This window comes from Columba livia, chromosome 22, assembly GCF_036013475.1.
Source record: "Columba livia isolate bColLiv1 breed racing homer chromosome 22, bColLiv1.pat.W.v2, whole genome shotgun sequence".
Taxonomy (NCBI): domain Eukaryota; kingdom Metazoa; phylum Chordata; class Aves; order Columbiformes; family Columbidae; genus Columba; species Columba livia.
This window is the reverse complement of record NC_088623.1, coordinates 6262187-6281085: the sequence shown is the minus strand read 5'-3', so window position 1 is coordinate 6281085 and position 18899 is coordinate 6262187. Positions and strand designations below refer to the sequence as shown.

General features: G+C 53.4%; 1 protein-coding gene across 2 annotated transcripts; it reads right to left on the bottom strand.

Annotated features, from left to right (window-relative positions):
- Positions 1-1042: 1042 nt before the first annotated feature.
- Positions 1043-9270, bottom strand: CIMAP3 (ciliary microtubule associated protein 3). 2 transcript variants are annotated; one of them, XM_021298309.2, is made up of 6 exons: positions 3477-9270; positions 2999-3141; positions 2579-2677; positions 1988-2115; positions 1587-1713; positions 1043-1208 (listed from the first exon to the last, which is right to left on the bottom strand). In XM_021298309.2, exons 1-6 carry the CDS (start codon positions 3493-3495, stop codon positions 1194-1196), a joined length of 531 nt encoding a protein of 176 aa, XP_021153984.1. In that variant the 5' UTR covers positions 3496-9270; the 3' UTR covers positions 1043-1193. The 2 variants fall into 2 exon arrangements, with proteins under 2 accessions (XP_021153984.1, XP_021153983.2); XM_021298308.2 differs by having other exon boundaries at positions 1043-1197; positions 3477-9267.
- Between the last annotated feature and the right edge of the window lie 9629 nt (positions 9271-18899).

The window sequence follows — 18899 nt, the reverse complement described above, 5'->3', positions numbered from 1 at the left end:
TCCCTGTTTGACGGCTGCAGGCAACGTGGTGTCTCGTGGTTGGGAGGGAAGGAGACACCTCCCGAGCAGCTGTTGTGCGTATGTGAGAGCACTCGGAGGCAAAAAGTGGGAAATCAGAAGAATGCATTTTGGTTTTATAGCTGAAATTGGGCTGCAGCTGAAATTTGCTACAGAAACAGCTAAACAGAGCTAGAAAATTTGACAGCTTTCATTGTGACTGGTAGTTACACCAAGGTTGAATGTTGCCCGCTCTTAGTTTCCCCTGAGACTGAATCAAGCTTGTGATCAGACAGATTGAGCCTGTGTGTGAAGATTTGTAAACATTTATAGAAATCCCCACAGTCCGAGTTGTACATTACAGAAATGACTAATGACGAATACCAGCACCTTTCTGTTTCAGACTAGAGTTATTTTTGTGGCCATATTCTTAATTAGCAGCACGTTGCTTGCTCCTTGCTCAAGAATGTCTTCCTCGTGTCAGCAGGGAAAAGCTCGTGATGCAAATGTAGGTTTTGCAGGCCCGGTGCTGCAGCCGGTCCCAGCACGGCCGCGTTCTGGGACGTTTGCTGCTCTGATACGGCTGCTGGCTGCGCACAAACCCGTTATACTCTCTCTGAACACACCGTGGTACCGGTGGCTGTGCCATGTACGCCGCCGTGTTTCGCAGCTCTGCTTGGGCTGAGGGTGAAGCCCTGGGCCCAGCCTGGAGCACGCTGGAGATGAGGGGATGGTGGTGAGGAGAAGATGGTGGATTTGCTCCCAGTGCTGAGGAGACAGGGCAGCAGCCAAGCCATGTTCTATCTGTGTTAATAAGACTCCTGGTTGTTGTCAGCAGGGGTGGGATTTGGGGTGGAAAAGGAGCAGGGAGGGAGATAGTGATGTGTTTCCATGGCGACCCAGAGAAAATGGCGGCCAGGCCCAAGGGCCTGAGGGAACCGGGCTCGGGGTGCTGTGTGTGGGACCCAGCAGCACCCAAACACCCACAGGGGCAGAGCAGACACCTGGCACGATAGCAGGGAAGCACAAACAGTGGCAAGAAATGGCTCTTTCATGATGGTTTTATTTGGAGAGGCTGAGCGGTGCAGGCGACTCCAGGGCTGGCCGGAGGGGCCAGGCGGCCCCGGCTCCTCAGTTGAAGTACAGGCTCAGGTAGGCCGCTCGGTCCCGCTGTCTCCTCCATTCTCTGTCTAAGCTCAGCTGAAAGACAACTATCCGTCAGATATTAGCAGTGACAATGGCTTCAGGAAAGCGCAGGAAGATGTGGGGCGGCGTCGAGAACCTTAACCTATGTTTTAAATTGGAAAGGTTTTCTTTTCAGCAGAGCTACACAGTGAAGTCTGTGTTCTGGTTCTCTCACTTTGTGGATGGAAACTTCCAGAGTACATTTCTTATTAGGAGGTTTTTTTGAAGGACTGTAACTTTTTGTAAACTGACATTTTTTTGATAGAAAATTGCTTTGTATCTTGTACCCAGCAGGCTGGTGAGGAACGGATGACAAAACATAGCGCGAATGCATCGAAGTAATCCCACAATTTCACTTGTCAGAAGCACTGAGCTGGGATTAACACCCCTTACCCTGCCCTTACCTTCTGTACCTCCGTTTTCAGCATCCTTGTTGCTGGCATTGGCACTAAAGACCAGTCTGGAGACCCAAACTTCATTGGCCAAGTGAGTTTCTTGTGTAGTTGCTTTTCTGCTTCGTAAGTTCCAGGTCTAAAGAAAACAGGCACGAAATATCTAATTTCTGGAGCTGGTGTATGATGTTTGTTATACTGGAATTTACCAGCCCTGCCTCGATCCATGGGAGAGAAGCACGTTGTGGTATTCTAGTCGTCACGCTAAGTCAAAGACTAAAGCAGTGGAGCTTTTTGAAGATGAAAAAGCATTACCAGGAGCTCAGTTACCTACATCCCGTTTGTGTCTTAGTATTTCTCTCTGCCAGTACTCCTGCTTATTATTAAAAGTGTAAGAAAATGAGTTCCATTACCCAGGGATAAGTTCTTTATCTGAAGGCTTGTCTGGAAATCGTGGTGTCTTAGCAGAAAATGGAGCGTGGGCAGGCTGGCAGCTTTTCTTCCCGAATGGCTGGTACGTTGCTGGGCCGGGACTCACAGGCTGCAAAAGATGAAATTTCTGTATGGAAAATGTGGTTCTGCAGACCGTTCGTACGTGCTCTGATCAGCCCGCGGGGCGGGACAGACCTGCTGCTCCGTGCCCGCTTGGGCCACCCCGATAGCCTGAAAAAATCAATGATGCACTCCCTGCTGCTCACCCAGTGTGTCCTGTGTTGTTGCTCCTAATATGCTGTTGTTCTGGAGAAATTAGGTCAGAAAACAGAGTGTTTGTTCAGGCGGTATATGTAGGTTTACATACATGTGTATGTGATACAAAGAAATGGGTATATACAAATACGTGTGTTGGTGTTGCCAGAGCTCATGTGATCAGTCTCTACATTCAACACCTCCCACTAGACTCGTGTAAGGAGATCTATAGCTACCCTATAGATGATGTTGGAGGTGGGAACAGCCTACAAACCCTTGGAAGCTGCAGCTCTGCCCTTCGAGGTGTGCTTTCTTACCTGGGGCTGCGGCAGGAAGCGCTGGGCCGTTCTCGCTCCGATCACGTAGCCTTTGTTGCTCAGTGGTCTGTTTCCCAAAGAGTATCTGAGGCTGCTTTTCTGCGAGTCAAAACCAAAGTGTCTCACTGGCATTTTTAAGACATCATTTGCATTAGGGGAAGGGCAGAAGTACATGAGCAGCAGGTATAATTTTTATTAATACCTCTAATTTCTCACTGATGTAGGGCGCTAGGGCAGCTGGAGCTTTGAGGACTGGTACTTTTGGAAGTGGAGCTTATTTTTCTAGGTATGTGTGGAGCCCTTGTACAATGGGTTTGGAGGTGAGGGGGATGCCGTGTCTGGCTGGCCATGGTCCTGTCGCTCCTGTACCGTGTGTGTTGTGTGAAGGGAAAGCTCTGAGCACATCCCTGAAGGATTTACCTCTTGGCTGAGGTAGCAGCCTGGCCCCAGCGAAGGGTTCCCCCCAGCGGCTGTCAGCTGGATCCCCAGCCTGTCCGAGGCCTGGTGGGCAGGGAAGATTTTCCGTTCTTGGCATGACCCGAACGAGATCCGCTTTTGTGCATCTGTGGGACCGGGAGATGGAGATTCCACCAGTGTGATAAACCCACGCGGAGGTGACCGCTTGCTGCTTTTTTTACCATCTTAAGTGTCTGCTGCTCTCTGCCTGAGGCCAACCACCCCCTCATCTCCCAGATGGGAATTTCCCTGAGCCTGGATGTTCGTGAGGGGTCTTGCCCTCTGGATGTCTGTTCCCTCCTGCCGCAGAGGCTCGTTTTCCCCGTCGGGGCACGGGGCAGCGCAGCAGCTGTGGGGAAGGCTCCCGGGCAGCCCCGTGCCAGCGGGGGCTGCGGGAAAGGGAAGCGCTGGTGCCCACAGCCGCGCGCCTGGCCAGGCTCACCTCTGGGCTCCCAGGCCATGCTGCCCTGCCACGGTCACTGTGCGTGTTCTGCAGTTGCCATAGACGCGGAGCAGAGGCTGCTGGAGGGAACGCTGGTGGTGGCGGCACCTCGGGGTGCGGGAAAAGAGGAGGATTAGTAAAGCCCTGGATCGTGCTGTGCTGGGTCCTACTCTGAGGAGCTGCTGTTTGCACCCCCTGGGTCAGTGGGGAGAGGTCTCCGGGGGAGCAAGCTATGGGTTGGGCTGTCAGGACCCTTCTGTGTGATCTCCCTTGTGACACAGCCTGCTCTGCGCGTTGTCTGCTCTCTTTTTCCCTGTCTCGCTGCCATGGTGCAGCTGCAAAAAACCCCTGGAAAATGCTATATTGGAATTAAGTCCAGCTTGTGGATTCAGGCCCTTCCCTGAGCGCAAGTGTAAGTGCCATGAGAGAATGAGGGAGCATCAAATATTAAGAGTGAGATGAGCTGAAACACTGAGGATTGCTGCTTTTGCAGCACACTTTATTTAATAAATCTTATTCCGTGTAATTAGATCAGGGGGGTCTGTTTGCTGTAGTAGGATGGGTGTCTTCACGGCCAGCTGCAGCAGGAGCAGCTGGTGTCAAACACGAGACCGTCCTGGCAGCTCTGCACCAAGGTTTCACCATTAACGCAGCTGTAGAAGTTGCTCCTGTTGGTTGGACTTGCATAGGTGGTGTTTTAACTAATGAGAGCATCTTCCTCTGGCTTTACAAGGATCTTGGAGTCAGCGGCTGGGTGCTATCAGCAATTAAAATATCCAACAGTAGGTGTCAATGTTGCTTGCTCTTCCCAGCCCTGTCGATACAGTGAGTGGTTTTCCAGCTCTCCTATCAAGAGCTTTGGTGATATTGCTGGTCTCTCAATGGCTTAACAGCTTTTAATGGCTGAGCTGTCCTTGGGGGCTGCTGAGCTGCTTGGGAAATTGTCCCACTCTCTTCACTTCAGGAATCTGACAGAGAATTAAGGAAATATGGCTGCAGAGCCAGTGGCCACACATGTGAATATCTGGCTCCGCATCCAGCTGGGTACGTGTACGCATAAGTTACTGCCGCTATAACCCGATGCCTGTAAATGGAGTCCTGAAAAAGGATCTGTGCTACCTCCAAGTCATGTAACGCTCAGACGTGTCCTTCACTGTGCGCACATGGAGCTGCTGGTGGCCGGTGTAATAATATCTGCGCAAAGAGGAGACAGCTGGAGCCTGTGGGTCTGGCGTCTGCTGCCCTGCTGAGAGCTTGGAGAGCGATTTGGGAGCTGTCCTGCTCCAAATCCCTTTTGTTCTCCTAAACAGGTTGTTTGGTGTAGCCGAAAGGCTCATGTTGCTGCTGCCGGGAGGACCGTCCTGCGTGCAGCCCAGGCTGCGGAGCCGGCACCGCGACCTGCGGCGTGACGTGCTCTGTGCAGGAGCGCGGGCTGCGCGGGGGGTGTCTGCCATCTGTTCCTGCTCAGACTCACAGCAAGAAATGAGGAGCTTTAAAGCTCCCCGGATTTCCTCCTCCAGAAGACAATCACATCTCGTAGGTCTTGGGCTGGGACTTGGTGCAGACCGGCGTTCAGGGCACTTTTCCTGTACAGGACAGCCAGGAGGGACTCAGATCTCTCTGATTGTTATGACACCGGCACATTTGTTTAAAGATCTCTGGTTTAAAGCCTGTTTTCCCCAGTGCTAACTCCTTGTTGCAAAGGCTGGATCTGTTCTGCTTCACACATCTTCCATTTGATTTCCCTTCCCTCCACAGCTCATTGAGTGGAACTAAAGAACTGCTGATTTTCAGATACCAACCATTCCCTGCCCCCCGGGGAAATTCTTGCCTTCTGCATGTACATTCCCAGAAATATCATCCGTGACTCACGCTGATTACGAAATGCTGCAGCCATTTCCCTGGCTGCTTCCACAGAGCGTCATCGTTTATTCGCCTTCTGTCCCCAGGTATATTTTATAAGGATTTAGCAGAGTTCTTTTCATGAGGAATTTGATGCAGTACTGCAATCAGCCATTGCATATTCTTCCCTTACAGCACATCTTTCATCTTTCCTTATTCTCTGTTGGCACTAAACTGCTATAATTAGGTGCCGTAAACAAATCTCAAGCTTCTCTGATGTTGTGAAACACTCGAACTTGATTTCTGGCCATCCTGTTCCTCAAATAAACCTTGACTCTGCACTGCAGGCATCCTACGAATATTCCCTGGTGATCAGGACTGAGGCGGCGCGCTCAGCCGCTCCCCGGTGAGAATGGTGCTCTCGGTGCCGAGGGACGGGCGGCAGATCCTTCCACCTGCCCTGGTATCCAAGTGTTAGCCCCAAGAACTATTTCCTGGCCCGTTGGCAAGTGAGGACATGAGGACAGGCCTTCGGAAGGGGGCATGTGTGCATAGGATATAGATTCACAGACTGCTGCCTTGCACATAAACATCTGTGCCCAAGTGCAGGTGTGTGCAGGTGGGCAAAACATACTGCAGAAAGGCTGTATGTGCATGAACAAACATGCACAGGGCTGTCATTTCAGCTAATAAGGAAGTATCACGTGAAGAATGCTTTGTTTCAGCTGCTCTGGATTTTTCTTCGTCTGTTTTTATGCACCTTTTGTCACATGCACGTTTTTATAGTCTGATCTTTTCAAAATTGGATTTATTAAAGTATGTAATCTTCAAAACCCCACTTGAGATTGATAATGCACATTAGAGTCTAAACTATTATAATCTATTATTTAGAAAAATATCAGCAGCAGGCATGCAGATCTTGAACTCCTTACAGAGAGGACCCCAGCGGCAGGTTCCGGCAGGCTGCTCCCTGCAACGTGACCGGTTTTCCCCATCCATCTCACCCCGACAATCCCCATTATCTGTGAGGCAAGAACCAGCTGCCCTGGGTTGCAGCTGAGGGCGCTGGGTGCTGGTCCATCCCGCAGCGCAGCGCGTCGAGCCGGGCACTGTCCGCATCCCGCGCCCGTGGGGCCCAGATGGGAGCGATAACTTAGAGCAGGGCTACGGGAACTTCCTTTGGGCTTGTCCTTTTTCCTCGGAACCCTTCAGAGGAGGCTCTGCCCCCACAGCAGCATCCCAGCTCATCTAATTACTGACTAAGCTCCTTTCCTGGTTAGCTGACATCTGCCCATTGCCAATTAATCCTTGTTCACAAGCTCAGTAACCTGAGCCATCTGTATAGGTAAGAGAGATAAGCTTCCCATTAAACATTTACAGGATATAACAAGAGAGTATTGAAGCAACTGTTGCTGAGACAACCCAGGCGAGTGTCTGCGCGCCGGGAGGAGCTGACCCCGCGCCTCCAGCCGCCTCGCGGCCGTCGAACCAGAAAAATACAGGGGTCTAAACATGTACGTGGACCGTCACACGCCCCCAAAAGGGTACGTGGTCCTCTCGCTTACGTCTGTGAATGCTCTCACTAGCATAGTGAAGGTTTTTAAAATAATTCAATAGCATTTGTGGCCCTAGAAGTTCTAGCAACCAAATAGCCTTTAAATAAAACATTCACCACTGAAGCAGCGGCTCGAGATGCTCTTTAACCTCAAACGCCTAAAATAGCTCAGGGGTTGGTGTGACCCCCCCTGGTTCAGCAGAGACCTTATCTGTGTCCCCAAGCTTCATCAGTTACTGTCCTTGTTTTTAAAGAGCAGTTCTGTTTCAAAATCTTGCTGGAATGGGTTTTATCTCGCAGAGCATCTTCTTGTTTCCCCAGTCAAGGTTTCCATCTCAGGGCTGGCACAGAGAACGAGATCCCATTCCCCTCACAGCAATCAGTGCCAACAGAGGGGTGAAGCCTTGCCTACAGACCTTTCTGAGCAGTGAGGGTGCATGCAGGGAGGGTGTACGCAGGGTGTACCCGGCGGGGACGTGCACACCGTGGTTCTGAGCCCGGGTCCAGCGGGCAGCAGGGACACCTCTGTGCTGGCTGGCGAGTTGCTGCTTGTATAAAGTTCGTTCAGAGCAGCTTGGGAGAGCTGCAGCTTCTCCTTCGCCCTGCTCGGCCCTGTCTGAAGCCAGACCGCATTTCACAAGCCCCAGTCTCTGCTGGCTGGTGTCACTCGAAGCAGAATCATCAAATCATTCTGAATATTGCCGACATGAGAGAAGAGCCAGGTAGGCTGAGGACTGTGGCGAACTTGAAAGCAGTAAAAGTGAAGTTCATCAAAGAAGCTCCCAATGACTCACTGCACTCAGGGCCCCGCTGCAGGGAGGGGAGCACGGGGCTCTGCGCAGCTCTGCGTGGGAGCAGGGAAGTCAGAGGAGGGCATTGTCCTGGTTAATCTGGTGTTCGTATCTCAGCATGGGGAGGGACTTTCCTGGGGCTGCTCTGGGGCAGAGGGAGCCTGGAGAGGCTGCCAGGGGGGTTTGGGGTGGAGGAGGGAGTGGGACAGAAGCATCTGGGTGATAGTCTCTTGCAACAACAATAATTTCTCCTCGTCGATCAGACACGGCGAGGGGGGGTGTGGAGGGGCTTCACTTCAGTTTTCTGACTATTTTACCCACAGAGAAATGAATTCACCCTGTCCCACCTGTGGTTGGGACGGAGCCACCCCTGCATGGACCTGTGGTGCTCTCTGTGCCTCTCTGCCTTCCCAGGATCCTTCCAAGCATCCACGTGTGTGCCTCTCCCCAGCAGCCCTTTGTTGCCATGCCAGCCTCTATAAAGACTTTCAGATCCACCGGTGCCCACTGCAGCACCACAACCCCCGGTTGCGGAGCCCGGCGCCCGGTTTTGTCGCCGAGGCGCGGCAGGCCGGCTCGCCTTGTTTGGAAGCGCGGCTCTGCTCGTCGCGCCCGCTCTGCCGCGCAGGGTTCGGGGTGGCGCGGCCGTCCCCGACGTCACATGTTTTTGAGAAGCTCTCGCCAGCTTCCTGCTGAGGAGCCGGTGCTGCTGACGTCTGCGGAGCCGGCCACGTCAGGCACGGCCGCCGAGGGAAGCGCGGTCCTTTTTTGGGTGCAGACAAGAGCAGAGTCTATTGGCCCGAGCGGAGCAGAGGGCTGAGATTCGGGAACAGCTGGGCTCTGTCAGTAATTTAGCACTAAGAGCTTCAACAATACCCAGGATAAACACACTCCAGGACTGGCAGACCTCCCTCTTTTTTCTTAGCTCAGCACAATATTTTCCTTTCTCTTTTAAAAATGTTATTTCACTGCTGATAATTAATTGGAGTGGAATGCTCTTCCACAGTTATATTTAGATTTTCTCCGCCGACGGCACTCCCCCATCCCAGCTTCTCTAGTGCAGCTGTATTACCCTGCTTTTTGAAACTGAAATTGTCATTTGCCTTCCATAAATCTTGGCAGTGTCGTGTCCCGAGGCAGCACCTGAACTGGGGCACTTTTGGGGGTTCAGAAAGTCTGTGTTTGTGGAGCAGGAGAACTGGGGTGGCCAGGCAGAACCACTCCCACCGCCAGCTTCAGTCTGGGGGCTTTTGGGTGCCTGGGAATGGGGGACAAACCAGCCCTGGAGCAGAGCACGCTTAAACTGACATGTTATTCAAAGTGGGTTATATGTACACGTACACATTTGGAAATCCGGGCAGTTTACAATAAGTCTTTAAGACAGGATTAAGTCAAATCCCCACCTGACTGCGCCTCAGCTGCTGGGAGAAGCCTGAGCGAGATGCAGCATCATCGCAGGGCTCGCTCCCAGCGCACTCATCCTGCCCGCCGGCCGGGCTGGGCCTTTCTGCCCTCCCGCAGCTCCGCGCTGGACGCTGCTCCGTTCGCCGTCGTGCGGGTGGCTGTGAGATAAGCCAGCTCTGCTCTGCGCCTACGTGGCGCAGTCTAAAATAAACAACAAGAGCCGGCTACCAAGGTGACAGAGCTGTGAGGAGGAGATAGTTAATCTGAGAACAGCTCTCCAGCCTTGCATAAACAGCCCCAAATGAAGCACAATTACAGTGCTGCCGCTGTGGGATACGCTGCTCAGCTGGAAAGTCCCTTTTCCCCTCCCAGCCCCGTCCCGGGGCCCCAGCGCTCCCCGCTCTGGGGGTTGCGGTACCTGGGGTCACACCAGCTCTCCAGCCTGATGGGAGCTGCGCTGCAGACCTGCCCAGCGCGGTCACAGGGCCGGACGCACAGGGACAACACCAATACTCCTGTTTTTCTCGTGTTGGCCAAGACGCGGTCAGAATCTTCTCTATCCCACGTGTGATGCCTTTCTTTGCATAGTTAGAGCTGCATAAAGTGTAATTAGGCAGCCCCATATAATTAAGACAATTATGTAAGGTAAGCACCCCACAGAGTAATTGTGGCCAATTTTTTGCATACCCAGGGGCACTTACAGTGCCCAAGGTGGCCCTTCAAATGACTGACCTGCTCACATGTCTCTAAAGCAGTCATCTGAGGTGCGTCTGAGCTGGCACCTTTGAAGTGGACGTTATTGTTCAGCTCCTGCTGAGAAAACAGCTGGCTGGAGAAGTGCTCTGGTTTAACTCCCTCGTGCAGAAAAGGAGTTTCGTATGGTGGTTCGGTTCTGCAGCAGACTGGAGCCCAGACTCTGGCTGTGGGGGACCCCTTCTCGCTCTCGAGGAGGGGGTGTCATCAGCACAAGGGTCCTTGTCTGGGACTCAGCAGAGCTGCCCACAGGGCACCTGGTCGCTCTTTGGGTGGACCAGATCCTCGTCTCGCTTGCCAGCAGCACATACGTGTACACCTGGGGTGTTTTCTAATGCATATGTTCCAGTCTGCACAGTTTTCCTCTTAGCAATAATCTTTTTTATTTTAATTAAAAGCTCACCCCTTGCAGGAGGGAAGGAAAAGCTTCAAACATGAGAAGACTTGTGATGGGATCTCAAGCATTGGCAACTTGGAGCTGGAATTTCTAATGGTGGAACAGCGCAGATTGAGTACAATGCGGCCTTGCTAGAAAGTGGGAAAGCGGCCATTTATGGCAGACAAATGTGTACAATTGCCAAGCGAGGGCCCTCCTGGGCTCTGGAGCAGGCAGGGTGAAGGCTGTGAGTTATTATTAGCTGCTTTGCATGGTGAAAGGGGCCTTCAGTTGCCTGGGCTCTGCAAAAGCTGCTTTGCTCAGGAGTGCTCTTGAGAATGAGGGAGCGAAGGCAGGAATTCGAGACCCTTTTAAGGTCTGTTTACTCCTCCAGGCTCTGCAGGTTTCAAGGGCATGTATATGAGGCAAATCCGAAATGGTGATGATGGGGAGAGCTGCGGGCGCAGGAGGAGCGGGAGCCCTGCAGCCCTGGCAGCGGGACGATGCTCCCAGGGGATGTTCTGCTGCTCCACGGGGCCATTTCCCACTGAGCGTCCATGACCTGGGTTCAGAGCAGCCCCTCTGAGGGGGCTGCAAGAAAACACACCTGGGCCTTGTGTTTCCATGTGGCTTGTTGCGACACGGAGACTGGAAGGCGATTTTCTCCTTTCCTCTTCCACAGTGCTTTCTGTGTCTCTCATCCTCTTTGTAGCAGGGGGTGCCTCAGAGCTGTGTTTCCAGGCCCTTCCACTCATTAGAAACGCACCTTTTCATGTTCAGAAGTCCCCAGGTGCTGTTATGATGGGCAGTGAGGCTCCATGTGTGTCAGGAAACTGAGGCACGTACTGGGACAAAGTGAGTTGCTTTTGCAAAGCCGGAGCAGGCGGGTGGCAGCAGGGGAATCAGCCCCACCGCGTGCGACACCGCGGGCTGGGCTCAGCTGGTACCGGAGCTGCTGGGGACGCTGCCAACAAACGTGTGACCTGGTCGGCAGGAATCTGAGTTTTGGGGGGACGTCTCAGTTCAGTTCATCACAAACCGCCGGCCTGCCCCAGGCGTGCCATTCTGTTTTCCTGTGACTCAGTTTACCTTCTGGGAAATAGAGGAAAAGAAATAGCACCCTACTTTGTGGGCTGATGCCGGGGGACAGCTGTGTTAAAGCCAGGTGAGTCTCGCAGGCCTTGGCACCCCCCGTGCAGGGGGCGAGATGCTGAGCCCGCGGTGCCGGGCGGTGCTGGCTGTGCAGGGAGGCAGCGGGACGTGTCCTGCTCTAGCATCCCATCCATCCCTGCCCTAGACTCCCATCCATCCCTGCCTGGCACTCTGTCCCCTGGCCGGTGCTGCTGTCCCGCGGCTTTCCCAGCTGTGCAGAAGGTTTCCCGACAGAGCCCCACGTATCGTTCACTCAGCACGGCCTCAGCCAGGGCTCGGTAAGGGAAGGGGAAAGTGGGTTATTGTTGTCCTTGTTTTTCCAAACCTTTTGTTTCCTGAGGAATGTGGCTGCAAAGCCCTGCTGCCAAAGCCTCTCTCCAGCGTCCTGCTCCGAGGGTAGCTCTTCCTTGGGGGGGAATTACGCCAACAAGTGAGCTGCACATTGTTTCTTTTACAACCACGTAGCTGTTGCCCTTGTGACACAGCTCAGCCCCGTCTCCATCCTCCCACACGCCGTGGCATCGCAGATGCTCAGTGTTTGCTCTGCACAGCCTTTGGCTCTGTCACCTCGTGGGGAACAGCGTCCGTGCGCTGGATTTCCAGTCGCTGTTCTTGGCATGTCTCAGACGCCGTATTTGTTTCTGGTGCTGAGAGATCCCAGACAGCTTCGCTGACCTCGCTGTGGGACACGGGGACATAGCTGGCTGGGGTGGGAGTGGGACCGTCCCTGCCATTACTGGGGCAGGGCTGGGGTATAACTGGGCGCCCAAAAGCATTAATTAGAGTGTGAGCTGGTGATGAGCGTGTGCAGGACCATCACTCGGAGGAGTTCTGGGGAACACTGGTCATTGGGGTGGACTGAAGCCACCTGGGCCAGGGTGGCTGGTCCCTCAGAATCATCTGTGCTCTAGCACAGTCCTCGGGGCCAGGTCTGGAGCCATCACATGCCTGGCAGACCCCAGAGCAGCCTCCTGGAGACTGTTCCCAGGATATTGAAGTTATGTTTAGCTTAAGCAGGTTTAAATGTGCCTGCTTCATTCCCAGCCTAGCTTCTGCATGAAGCTCCTGGGTTTTCGTAAAGCCGAGACCAAAGTCCTGAGCAGAAATTGAGCAATAGATCAAGGCCTTGGACAGGCACCAAGGTCTGACCTGAAAACGGCTCAGGAATCCAGCCCTCACCTCCTGCCCTCAAATGTACACAGATAAAATCATGACTCCTAATTCCTCTAAATATGAGTGGAAAGATGTCCCCAGAGACCCTGCTGGAGCTTTCGCTGTTGCTGAAATGCAGAAATATGAAGAGAGAGCTTATGTGCTGCTTCTATGAGTAATAAATGTGGCTCTAACCTGAAATTTGGGATCCGAACCGAGATGAACTCTGTATGCAATCCAAAGCCATGCCTAAACCCAGATTTTTGAGTAAATGACCCCTACTTTAATAACCGACCAACTCCCTCCCTGGGCGCACACACCCTGGCAGCGCAGGGCGAGCTCCAGATATCTGCTCGGCTCCGGCCGCCCTGCCTTTCTCACACAACAAAACTTCCTGTGGGATCTCTGCAACGCGCAGAGTGAAGAAAACCACGTCTGTTTCTCTGCAAGGCAGCGAGCAGAGAAACGGGGCAGCGATCTGCAGGCGCTGATCCCGGCTCTGCCCGGCGCTGATGCTCTGCCGGCCTTTGGCGCTGCCTGCCAAGGGTTTGTGTTGTGGTGGGGAGAGCGCGCTGGGCGCAGGCGAAATTGCGGATAGTGAGGTTTGCAAAGCCCGGGCGGTGGGTGTGTGTGGTACACCCTGTGCCAGCCGCCCCCTGCCCAGGTGCAGCACCCACCAAAACCCAATTAGCTGCCTTTGCCAGGGAGGGCGAGGAGTCCTGGGTTCCTGGGAACAGCCCGGAGCAGCCCTGCCGAGTCCACCTGCTGCCCAGGAGGGATCAACCTGCCGCTTGGGAAAGGGCACCACCCAGATCTAAGCCCTTGCAGGGTGTTGCCCTGCTTTATCTGGGCCGTCGTCGTGCGCTAATTGATGTTTGCAGGGCTTGGGAGGTTTGCTGGGCTCTGGGAAGCACTGGGTTCTTTCATATTTGTGGGTGTAGCCTGAGAAGAACCCCAAGGACCTTCTCCCAGTGTCCCTCCTCTCCCACGCTGGAGCCTGGACCATCCACACGCTGCAGCTCTCGCTGGGTGTGAGACAAAAGTCCCCCCATAGATTTGCACTCTGGACATATAGACTGGGCAGAGCTTTGCCTGCATAGCAGCTATAGGTTGTGTCTGACATAATCCATGCTGTGAAGTTGAGCTGGGGACCAAGAAGGGGCTGGTGGGGAGAGAGAGGAGGGGAAGGCAGATCCATGGGGCTGATCCATCGCCTGGGATGGTGATGAGATTCCGGAGATCACCCCAACCAGGTCAGCTTGCCGCAAACCAGAGCCGGCCAAGATCTGGAAGACCTAAAGCTACTTCTCTTCTCTTTTGCGAAGCAGCATCTGCTACACTGGATCTTTGAAGTCTCTGTGGGACTGGCTTCATCTCTTCAGCCTTGTGGAAGACACAGAATTACCCAGAAAGATTTCGTTTTCTGTTCAACACTGTATGTTGAACCCCCAAGCAAAGAACACTGTGGTGGCAGCTCAGGTCTCTGATGCCGCAATAGAAATTGCTTTAATCCGTAAGTGTCCCCTGCTCTTCTCCTCTCAAGTGTGGGTAAACCGACTGCTCTTCACAGGCTTCCAGAAAACACATTCGAGCCCACAGAGACCCCAGGCAGGGCCGAGATGTCGAGCGGCTCCGAGCAGGGTCACTCGATTCACTTACCAGCTGCTACAGCAACAGTGCCTTTGGTGCCCTCGCCTTTGTTTTTGGCCGATGATCGGGGTTGCTATGGTGCAGCAACACACGTTATCCTGCATTAATGCTTTATAAGCAATAAAGGCAGATTTCGGCGGTGTGCTGCTTGGCAGCTCGTCCAGCATTGCTCCCCGCCTGAGCTGGACTTTGGCAGACGAGTCACATTCTCACCACCTAAAAAATCCCGGCTTGTGCTTTCGGCCAGAGGGTTGTGGGTTTTTTGTTTTAACTTCTCATTTCTAATAAAAGAAAAGTCCCATTTTCATAGCATGGCTGCACGTCAGTGACGGGTGAAACCCCCATATATAACCCTCCAGCCTCGCGCAGCAAGAATGGCGTGAGATAGACCCGAGCTGGCCGGGAGGAACGTCGGCCCCTCGCCCTGTGGCCCCAGCAGCCCAGGGGAGGGCCCTGTGCCTCGGCTTTGTGGCTCCCAACAACACACAGCATCTCTTGGGCTCGGTTTCCTGCCGTGCTGCTTGTCTGTCTGTCTGTCTCTCCCACGTTAGACCATAACTCCTCACTTCATGTGGTTGTTCGTGTGTGTCTTTGTGGTGCTTGTGTGTTGTCGGTGGGTTTGCCCACAGTGGTGGGTTTACATGTTCCCAGTTGTGGGGAGGGAAATCACGCTTTGACCAGAGCCGGTATTTAGTCTGGGACTTTCCAGAGGGGCAAAGAGCAGCGCCCGGGTAGGCAGACACACCCCAGGGTGCTGCGATACGGGTGAATTACCGAGGGGCACTTTGTGCATGTCGGTGTCTCACATGTGTTGTTGACCCTGTGCTGGAGGAAGATGTGACTGCCAAGGGCTGGCCAAGGGCAGGACGGGAGGAGCGGGACAAGCACTGCTGCTCCTTGCTCCATTTCCGAGGTTGAGACAGGGCTCAGGACTCCTTTATCTCATTAGCTAACAAGCCTGTTGCAGCCTTCGCAGCTGACAAGGTTCTGTGGACCTGAGTGTGCAAACACCTCCATCCCCACCTGCTCCGCGGCCGCGGCCGTGGCGAGCGCTCCGCTGGGCCTTTTCTCTGGTCCCCATCTACCCTCTCGAGCTTTGTTCAACAGGAACAGAGGTGGGCGAGGGCAGTGGCATCCTGCAGAGAGGATGTGGAAAAAAACAATAACCAAATGCAAAGAAAGAACAGGAAACCATCTCTGAAATCAGCATGAGGTCATCTGCACACCTTCCCCAAGGAGGCGGCTTCAGGAGGAGCTGTAGGCTGAGCCTTTGTCTCTGGCCGATAATACTGAGCGTTGAACGCATGTCCTGTTGCACAAGACGCTGGGCAGCGTGGGGTCAGCAAGGAGCTCGCAGGGCCCAGGAGAAAACCCCAGAGTGCGCTGAAGGCAGCTGGAGCCAGCGAGTGCTCAGCACCATTGGAAAACTAGGTCCAAAGTCCTAGGGAGCTTGAATAAAAAGCAACTCTTTCTACTAGTGTCTCCCTTGAGTACAGCAGTGTTTGCTTCCTAAAATACTTCTGAACAGACGTGACATTCGCAGTGGGTCAGATGGGTTGTTTTCCATGAGGAAACATGGCATGAAGCAAGGAAAGTGGATCAGAGGGAGGTTGTTCTGCAAAAGACGGCTCCTGGGGACCGTGCGGTCCCTCGCTGGAGCCCTGGCCTTGGGCTGCAAACGCCACCGTGTTGAATGCCGTGGGGAAGAGCATCCAGCTCTCAGTCCGCACACAGATCTGCTCAGGAGCTGAGGGGAACACTCAAAGCTTCCTGATAGTCTACGAACGAATTTTGGGCCCGGACATGCCCAAAATGCGTCCGGACATGTCCCCAAATCCCAAGGCACAAGCTGGGGAGTCAGGTTACAGGCGACACAGCCGGAACAAAGGACCGAGCTGACAAAAGACACTCAGGCACCACAACAAGAGGCGAGGTGCTTGGCGAAGCCCAGCGCCATGAAGTCATGCGGGATGATAAGCTGCTCGGAGCTCAGCCCGCCTGGAAGAGGCGACGTGCTGGTCCCGACCGAGGTCCAGGCCACCTGGGCCGATACGTGCTGTGGAACATGGTCCGATGTAGCAGCTCACAGGTTAACAGGCTTTGTTTTCTGTCCCTGTCCTCCCTCTCCCCCCTCAGCTGCATTTCACACGGTTCAGTCACAGCCTATTTCACAACTGCGTGTTTTGAAAGGACTTATTAGCTCTAAGTGTAGGCTGGGCTTAAGACTCTTGCTTTATTGTTTACCCTGCCTGCTAGGCCTGTTTCTGGGGTCAGACCCAGGTTACGTATTACAGCTGTGATTAAACATATAGCCCAGCTTACCCCTGGCTTTTTTCCCCTTAAATTCCCAGTGATTGTGCTGAGCTGGTGTCAGCACCAGGTGCTGCTGGCACTGCCCGCACCATTGTCTGTGCCTTGTCCGGCAGAGACAGATAATGAGATTTGAACTGGCCCAATACGTCTCATATTTTTACAGTTCAGAACTGTTCCCAGAGACCTGGGTCTGTTTTTTCTCTTCTTACAAAGAAAGCCAGCCCTTGGCTTCCCAAATCCACAGAAAAACCCTTAAAATCCTTCTCAACCTCTAGGGTAATGGGGAGGGAACATCCGGGAGAAGTGACAGCTAATTTAGCAATGTGTGGGACACGTCTGATGGGGGGGATTTGAATGTTAATTCTGTGTAGCTACGTTACTGGTGATAAGGGGGGATGTGAATTCACACCGTGGCTGTTCTGACGGGCAGCTCACCGCCGGTATTCGAGGACAGCTCGAAATCGGGTTGTGTCTCATGCTTCCTGAACTTCAGCCCAGCAGACTGAACAAGATGTCGTCACCCCCAAAAAACTTGACGAGTCCGAGCGCAGCGTGGGAACAGCCGCCTTCTAGGTGTGTGTAAAACGCCGAGTTGCTGACTCTTGAGCAGCTTGGGCTGTCGGTGCGCAGCTTTAACCCTTGATTGGAAGCCAAATGTTCCCCTTTTATTGTAAAAGTTCCAGCTCAACTGGTTTTGAACCTCATTTGGATAAACAGGGCCGGGGCGTTTGAAGGCCTATCTGAACTCCTGGGTCCTGTCAAACCGGTTACAAACCCAGTCTGGCCAATTGCTATGGGGAGGTTTATTGGGTTCTGGTTTTTTGTTTTGCTTTGTTTTTTTTAAATTGAAATCTAAATGCTCTCAGCCATTTCCAGCTAAACACAGGGCGGAAACCGATCTAGCCAGAACAGAATTAAAACCAGCTCTAACTTCTCTTTTTTTAAATGAATTTTATTTTCTAATTGTTTGTTTACTCTGTAACTCCTCAAAGCAATTTGCAAACATGTATTAAGTCTTATGCCCTGTCTTTAAGGCTGCAGTCTTGTAACAGGGCCAGAAATTATGGGCACGTAACCCGCTTAGAGGTCCTTGAGCTCCACAGGAAATCTCTTATTGGGAGGGCTTAACGAAGACAATCTGATTTTGGAGACCGGGGCCTGTGTCAGACCATATGAACACACACAAGACAAAGGCCCTAAGCCGTGCGAACCCGGCCTGGAGAGAGACGATGATTAAGAATAAATGGAGGATCTGAATTTGGAGAATGGTGCCACCACTTATTTCATCCCCTCGCGGAGCCGGGGGAACCAGGGGAACCTGCTCGCCGGGGCTGGGTCATCGGCAGCGCTTGCTGAGCACTGTTAGCCCTAATGGCAACCCAACCGCACTCGCCATTAGCGCTATTCTTGGCAGGCTGGAGGGCAGGACGGCTCTTGCTCCAACCCAGTGACTCAGGACTGGGTGATCCCATCCAGTGGGATGTGTTGGTGGGGAAACGAGCCCTTTTCCCTGCTCTCTGCTGACACCGCAAGCTCTGCTCGAGCCTCCTGTGCTTTACAACAGTAGAAAACCACTTTATTTTTGCTTTGGCTTTTCCTGAGGTATTTCTATGCAGGTGTCTTCCACCAGGATGGTTTTGCTTGCTTCGTAATTTTGTGCATCCTCTTCCCGGGCCTCCGGCTGCTGCCACAGGACAAATAACCCCCCTGCATTGTGCTGTGCTCTGTGTTTCACATGCACCCGTGTGCTCTTTCATGTGTGTTGCTGATTTAACAACAACAACAAAAAAGTCCTTAGACTTTAATCCTTGGGTTTATTTCAAAGCTTACAAAGGAAAATCTGGTTTATAGCGAGAGATTTGCTTGATTCCTTGTGCTCTGTGGATGAATGGGGTGGCAGATGGAGGGGGGAGGACTTGGGGACCCCTTGGCTCTATCTCCTTGCTGGGCTGACCCTGCTCTGCGCCTGCTGCCCAAAGCTCTTCCTTTAAGCTGCACAGAACACAAAATGGGGTCAGCACAGACCTCTGCTTGGGCAGGATCTCTTACAGCCACCTCTTCTAGGGTGGATAAGAGCTGTGATAAGGGGGAGCTGTGATAAGGGGGAGCTGTGATATGGGGGAGCCGCGCTGGAGGGGAGCGCCGCGGTGAACTCGCTGTGCCAGCGCCGGCAGCGGCGCGGTGGGAACGGCGATGGCTCAGCCTCCGCGGGGCTGCACCCCGGGCAGAGCCAAACCCCAGTGATCTCATTCCCGGCCTCCGTTTTCTCCAGCTGCACCCACTGGTTGTGGAGATGCTAAATGAGGCCCCGGCCAGAGGAGGAGAAGGCGTTTTCGCTGGGGATCGCATCAGAGTTGCGGCTTCAGATCCTCCCCCGGTGCACGCCAAGGGAGGCATCCGGGGCTGCGAGACAATGGCTTGAAACAATCCCAGTT

Excerpts from the sequence above, each read along its gene's own strand:
- CIMAP3 (XM_021298308.2), bottom strand. Across the intron at positions 1,714-1,987 it reads GATAAAGAACTTATCCCTGG|ACCTGGAACTTACGAAGCAG; the intron begins GTAATGGAACTC and ends TGTTTTCTTTAG. Across the intron at positions 1,198-1,586 it reads TGAAAACGGAGGTACAGAAG|CTGAGCTTAGACAGAGAATG; the intron begins GTAAGGGCAGGG and ends GTTGTCTTTCAG.